The sequence below is a fragment of the Borostomias antarcticus genome (assembly GCF_949987555.1).
Source record: "Borostomias antarcticus genome assembly, chromosome: 7".
NCBI lineage: Eukaryota > Metazoa > Chordata > Actinopteri > Stomiiformes > Stomiidae > Borostomias > Borostomias antarcticus.
In genome coordinates this window covers 30,166,745-30,172,744 of record NC_140240.1, presented here as the reverse complement: position 1 = coordinate 30,172,744, position 6,000 = coordinate 30,166,745, and the positions used below count along the sequence as shown (strand labels likewise).

Below are 6,000 nucleotides of genomic sequence, written 5' to 3'. Positions count from 1 at the left end.
TATATGTTTGTTTGTGTGTGTGTGTGTGTGTGTGTGTGTGTGTGTGCGCACATGGCGAGATGTGTGGACGATGACAAACGCGCGTCCAGCTCCCACGTATGTCACCCGGCGCCCTTCCCTGCATCACGACACACAGCTGTGATTCACATCTCTGTTCGCTGCGTGACTCCCTTCCGACGCCGCCGTTCACACACAGGGGGCGTCTGCGTCTCCCAAAACTAGTTTGACACCCCGACAGTTTAATTCAGGATAGATCCGTGCGTTTTACTTGACGATGCCGGGTGACGAATACAGGGGTGTATCGGATAACATGGCGTTCGATGCTTAACCATGTAAACCATCATCCATAAACCGTCGGACTGCTGGCTTGGCGGCGTGGCGTTGGTGATGGCGGAACGCCACCTCCGTTTGCGCCGTTCGCCTCCCGGCAGACGGGCTCCAGGTGTTTAACTATTCATATTCATGAATCTGTGTTGAATGAACCCGTAAGCACCTGGTTTCACCTGGTTTCACCGGGAAGCCCCTTGATAAAGGTCAGCCTCCACAGACAAGCAGACAATTTGCACTTTTCTGTTGGATTTTAGTCAAGAACAGCAGCCTGGTTCTCTTCTACCCCCAACTCCCACCCCCCTCTCCCCTCCTTCCCATCCCCCACCCCCCTCTCCCCCCCTCTCCCCTCCTTCCCACCCCCCACCCCCCCCTCTCCCCTCCTCCCCCCCCCCCCCCCCTCTCCCCTCCTTCCCACCCCCACCCCCACCTCTCCCCTCCGCCCTCCCGCCCCCCGCCTCTCCCCTCCGCCCCCCCCACCCCCCCCTCTCCCCTCCATCCCACCCCCACCCCCACCTCTCCCCTCCTTCCCACCCCCACCCCCACCTCTCCCCTCCTTCCCACCCCCACCCCCACCTCTCCCCTCCTTCCCACCCCCCTCTCCCCTCCTTCCCACCCCCATCCCCACCTCTCCCCTCCGCCCCCCCCCCCCCGCCCCCCACTCCCTCTCCTCAAAGTCATTTGAAGAGACGGTCTCTGAGACCTTTAGCTCATCTGCCAATCTGTTACTACGACACAACCATGAATAAAGAGACTGTTCACCTCACCTCACTGGAGAAAATCTGTTGTTTTATGTATGATGCAGCTGTGAGGTGTTTGTGTGTGTGCGTGTGTGTGTGTGTGTGTGTGTGTGTGTGTGTGTGTACGTGCGCTCTCACACATGTCTGGCAGCTGAGCTTCGTACGGATGTGAGACAACAGAGCAAAGGTCAAAGGTCAAAGGGAGACATGTTTATTCTGTACATCGTACTCATCCCTCCCCCGCGATATCATAGAAAACGGCACAGTATTCATGGACGATGGAAATATAGACACCCATTAAGAGACGACATTATACTACAACATAAAGCCATAAAGAACTACATATACCACGATTCATACCCACATTAGATCTCCATTGAGACCCCTACGTTCACGAAACATGGGTTTTTGTGGCACGAACTAGCCGAGCCTTGCGAATGTTGCATCTTAAGGACGTTAGTTTTGAGTTCAAGCTGTGGTAGCGTGCGGTCAGCCTCTTGGGGGAGGGGGGGAGCAACATTTCGATGCTAAACAGCACGTAGGACACTGCACTTAGGACCTCTTCTCCTGATATAAAAAACAGAGTCACGGCACCACAATGACATTTACAGAGTTCTTCACAAGTACAGAACTGACGTCAGCGGTCCATGCACAGAGCACTTAAAGCAACTTGATACCGTATATAACGTATATAAAAAACATTTACAGGAAGAGCCGCGGTCCGATCATACCATTCTCCGGTTATCTCTCCGACAGAGGATCTTTTTGAAAGACCTCCTGAAGTCATTGTTGAAGATGGTGTAGATGATGGGGTTGAGGGAGCTGTTGCAGTAGCCGAACCAGAAGAAGAACTTGAACAGGGTGTTGGGGACCGTGCACGACTCGCACAGGGCGGTCAGGGTGTAGGTGAAGAAGAACGGGAACCAGCAGATGACGAACACGCCGATGACCACGGCGAGCACGAAGGTGAAGCGTTTCTCCCGGTTCTGCCGCCCCTTCCAGCGGCTTCCCATGGTGCTTTGCGCCCGCTTGGGGGCGCCATCCGGTTTGATCTGGCTCAGTTTGGTTTTGCCCTTGGCCTTCTTCTTTTTGACGGAACACGGGTTGTTGACCTTGTGGTCGGAGGACGAGGACTCGTCTATGTCCATCCCGTTCATCTCCAGTTTCTCCCCCTCCTCCTCCACTCCTCCTCCTCCTCCTCCTCCTCCTCCTCCTCCTCCCTCCGCCCCCGCGTCTCGCTCCCCGTTCAGCCGCTCGTGATCCCTGGCACCCACGCCGTTCTCCTTCCGGCACGCCGCGGCCGCGGCCGCCACCTTCCTCGCCCTGTCCCCCGGCGGCGCCCGCGTCCTCTTCTTGGCGATCTGGTAGATGCGGACGTAGACGAGCACCATGATGACGCAGGGCAGGAAGAAGGAGCCGATGCAGGAGGAGATGATGTACCACTTCTCCTCGTTGATCTTGCACACTGGCCCCTCCTTCTTATCGCTCTCCTTCTCCATGGTGATGAGTGGCGGGAAGGAGATGACGGCGGCGATCACCCACACGATGAAGATGATGCACTTGATCCGGCGCGGCGTGCGCTTCAGGTTGTACTCGATGGCCTGCGTGATCGACCAATAGCGGTCCAGGCTGATGGCGCACAGGTGCGCGATGGACGCCGTGCAGAAGAGAACGTCGAGCGCCAGGTAGATCTCGCACCACACCTTGCCGAAGTACCAGTAGCCCATCAGCTCGTTGGCCAGGGAGAAGGGCATGACCAGCGTGGCCACCAGGATGTCCGCCGACGCCAGCGACACCAGGAACAGGTTCTGGGGGGCCTTCAGCGCCCGGCTGGTGAACACGGCGATGACGACCAGGATGTTGCCAAACACCGTTAGCAAGATTAATATTCCTACCAGGACGGTGAGGGGGAAGGACAGCGTGATGGTGTAGGGTCTCCCCAGGGGGAGGGTCTCGTTGGTTGTGTTGCCAAACCCCATCGGGAGATTCTGCCGGCCCTTTATACCTTGCTGGAGATCAGACGAGGTGAACGGGGGTCATCCACAGAACACGGAAAAAAACAGGGGAAGCAGAGTTGATGCTGGAGGAGTCGGCGGAGGGTTTTCAAAGGGTGTGTCAGTGGTATTTGTGTATTTTTCGCTCCATGTCATGTGTCCTTGTGTCGGGGAGTTTCTTTATCAGTGCGACGCATCACTTCATCTGGGAAACGGGAGGGGCAGAGTAGAGGCAACGGTTTGTTGTTGTTGTTTTTATGGAAGAAATTCAATGTCATAGAACTTGCTACCTCACAAATTTTAACTTATTTATCCCGACTTCAAATGAAATATTGGTGAGAGCATTATTTGAGTGAGAAAAGTGTCTTACCTCAAGTGCTGCATGGTCTCACAAGTCCTCCGAGTAGCCGACAAAATAAGAACCGACAGTGCGTAACTGCTTTACGCACGCCAGTAACCAGAAAACCAATTGGCTTCTCGCTCATCTCCTCGGCGGAACACGGATGATGTGAGCTTTCACAGATGTGTCTGCGTCTCTCTCTCCCTCTCTCTCTCTCTCTCTCTCTCTCTGTCTGTCTCCAATCTCCACAGAATTACACTCCCTCCGTGGTATCTAGGTCTGCCACTCCAGCGCGCCTAATAGAGCGATAATCACGTTACTCGGGGCGCTGCGTCTGCGTGTGCGGCGTGTCTCTCCGGCGCTGCGTGTCTCTCCGGCGCTGCGTGTCTCTCCGGCGCTGCGTGTCTCTCCGGCGCTGCGTGTCTCTCCGGCGCTGCGTGTCTCTCCGGCGCTGCGTGTCTCTCCGGCGCTGCGTGTCTCTCCGGCGCTGCGTGTCTCTCCAGCGCTGCGTGTCTCTCCGGCGCTGCGTGTCTCTCCGGCGCTGCGTGTCTCTCCGGCGCTGCGTGTCTCTCCGGCGCTGCGTGTCTCTCCGGCGCTGCCCGCCTCCACCGCCACTCCCTCTCTTTATACGCCCTACCTACTACCCTGCGTTGCTTAGCAGCATCCAGAGCCACACCACGTGGAAAGTTAACGGGGGCTTCTTTTATGACTTCGTGGCCTTAATATGACCGCCTGTATAGTTGAGTCTCACGGTCCGTTCCGTTGTAAAACTCTTGAGACTCGATAGGCCCCGTGAAGTTGGGGGCCAAGTGGTCGCTACGTGACGGGGGAGTAAAGCTTATTTATTTCTTTGGCAGGGACTTTATGGTAAGCCCGGTGCGGGAAACATATATTGCCTTCAAAGCCCAGCTTTAATCTTTTTTAATTAATCTTTCACAAGCCTATTGTGCAATTTAAGCGGATGCCCAAATCAAAATGTGGAAAAAAAATAAACAGGGCAATGTCAACATCTACTATCAAATCTTTCAGTTGGATATCCGGAAGCTTTGTTGACCTGTGTAAAAGAGTGATCCATTGTGTGATTGTAGGTGTGGTGAGTGACGTGATATCAGTGTGATGTTGAACCCGGCGGAGTGTGTGTGCAGAGCGCTACAGAGAGGATACAGTGACACCTGTCGTCTCCCAAAGACACCCTGCACCTCTCGCGAGGCTTCACCAGGACACCCTGCACGCGGGGCCCGGGCTCTCGCGAGGCTTCACCAGGACACCCTGCACGCGGGGCCCGGGCTCTCGCGAGGCTTCACCGGGACTGGGAGCATCCTGCTGCCCGAGGGTCGACCTGGTCACAGTAAGGATACAACATGTATCTGGATAAATAACAATACCCACCATAAACAACATCGGTTGTTAATTATCTTCTCTTCAGCGTCGGTCCTGTTAGTAGGATATTCCGACAGGACTGCGACTGTCCTGCATGCTACTCGACAACTCCTGTACAAACATTGAAAACCACATAATTGATGAAAGAATTATAGCTTTACATGTATCTTGTGCATTGAAATCGTTGTATGAGAAGGAGGGCAAGTGTATACTCCTATGAAGAAGGAAAGGTAGGCCTAAGGGGCGACATGCTGTCAAATACAATCACACAGCCTAAAGTTGGCCCCTTTGTTAAAATGCAAAACTCAACTCCAATGTCTTCACCAAGATCTCGTCCGAATAAAGAAGCAGAGTCAGAATAAGCAGGCAGTTTATTATCTGGACCATTGAGGAGTCATGACGTCAATCAACCTGTCGGGGGCGCTGTTGTATCGGAACATAAGCAACAACAGAATGCCAGGGCACAATACAATCGTCTATAATTAAATGCTCTACCACCAATTTGTTATTATTTATACTGAATAAAATCAATCAGACAAAAGGTGGATATTCCCCTCATCCTCTTCTGTCTGATACTCGTTTTGCTTTGAGAAGGGAAACCCTAAAGGCTTGTGGATGTTGAAACTACCCCCGGTTTGAATTCTCTAAAATGACTTACTTTCTTCCTATCCTGCTTGAAGTAGGCCAATCTCACGGAGAGAAAATGTGCAGAAAAAGGAGAGAATTTGCTTTATCAACACAGCTGTTACCAATCCGCTCATGTTGAGATCTGTGATTTACCTCAGGAACAGGAAGGTCAGGAAGTTTAGGCCGACCAGTTTTAGAGAATCCAAATTGGGCCACAACCCGTTACCACAGCAACCTGTCCTTAGTGAAATAAGCCTGTTCAATTAGCCTGATCAATTAGCCTGATCAATTAGCCTATGTCTCAGGTTCTCTTTATTTCAGACATAAGCGAACATTTTAATAATCCCCCCCCCCCCCCCCAACTTGCAAATGGCACATATATGGAAAAGATCAAAACAAAAGACTAGGATTATACAGGTATAGCACAGCTCATGGCTGCAATACCCAATGCACATCTCACATTTAAGTACTCATCGAAGGCATTTTCACATAATTCCATTTGTTTACAGCTAAACGTAAATACACAAATCAAAGAAATGTACTTTTTTTTTCTTCCGAAGCTTTTTATATATTATATATATACACTATATAA

At 52.5% G+C, this 6,000-nt stretch overlaps 1 protein-coding gene across 1 annotated transcript; it reads right to left on the bottom strand.

Moving 5' to 3' along the window:
* Nucleotides 1-1,389: 1,389 nt before the first annotated feature.
* On the bottom strand, nucleotides 1,390-3,869 carry adra2a (adrenoceptor alpha 2A). Its single transcript, XM_084441530.1, has 2 exons — nucleotides 3,432-3,869; nucleotides 1,390-3,266 (listed from the first exon to the last, which is right to left on the bottom strand). The coding sequence occupies exon 2, from the start codon at nucleotides 3,044-3,046 to the stop codon at nucleotides 1,793-1,795; it is 1,254 nt and encodes a 417-aa protein (XP_084297656.1). The 5' UTR covers nucleotides 3,047-3,266; nucleotides 3,432-3,869; the 3' UTR covers nucleotides 1,390-1,792.
* Nucleotides 3,870-6,000: the final 2,131 nt, after the last annotated feature.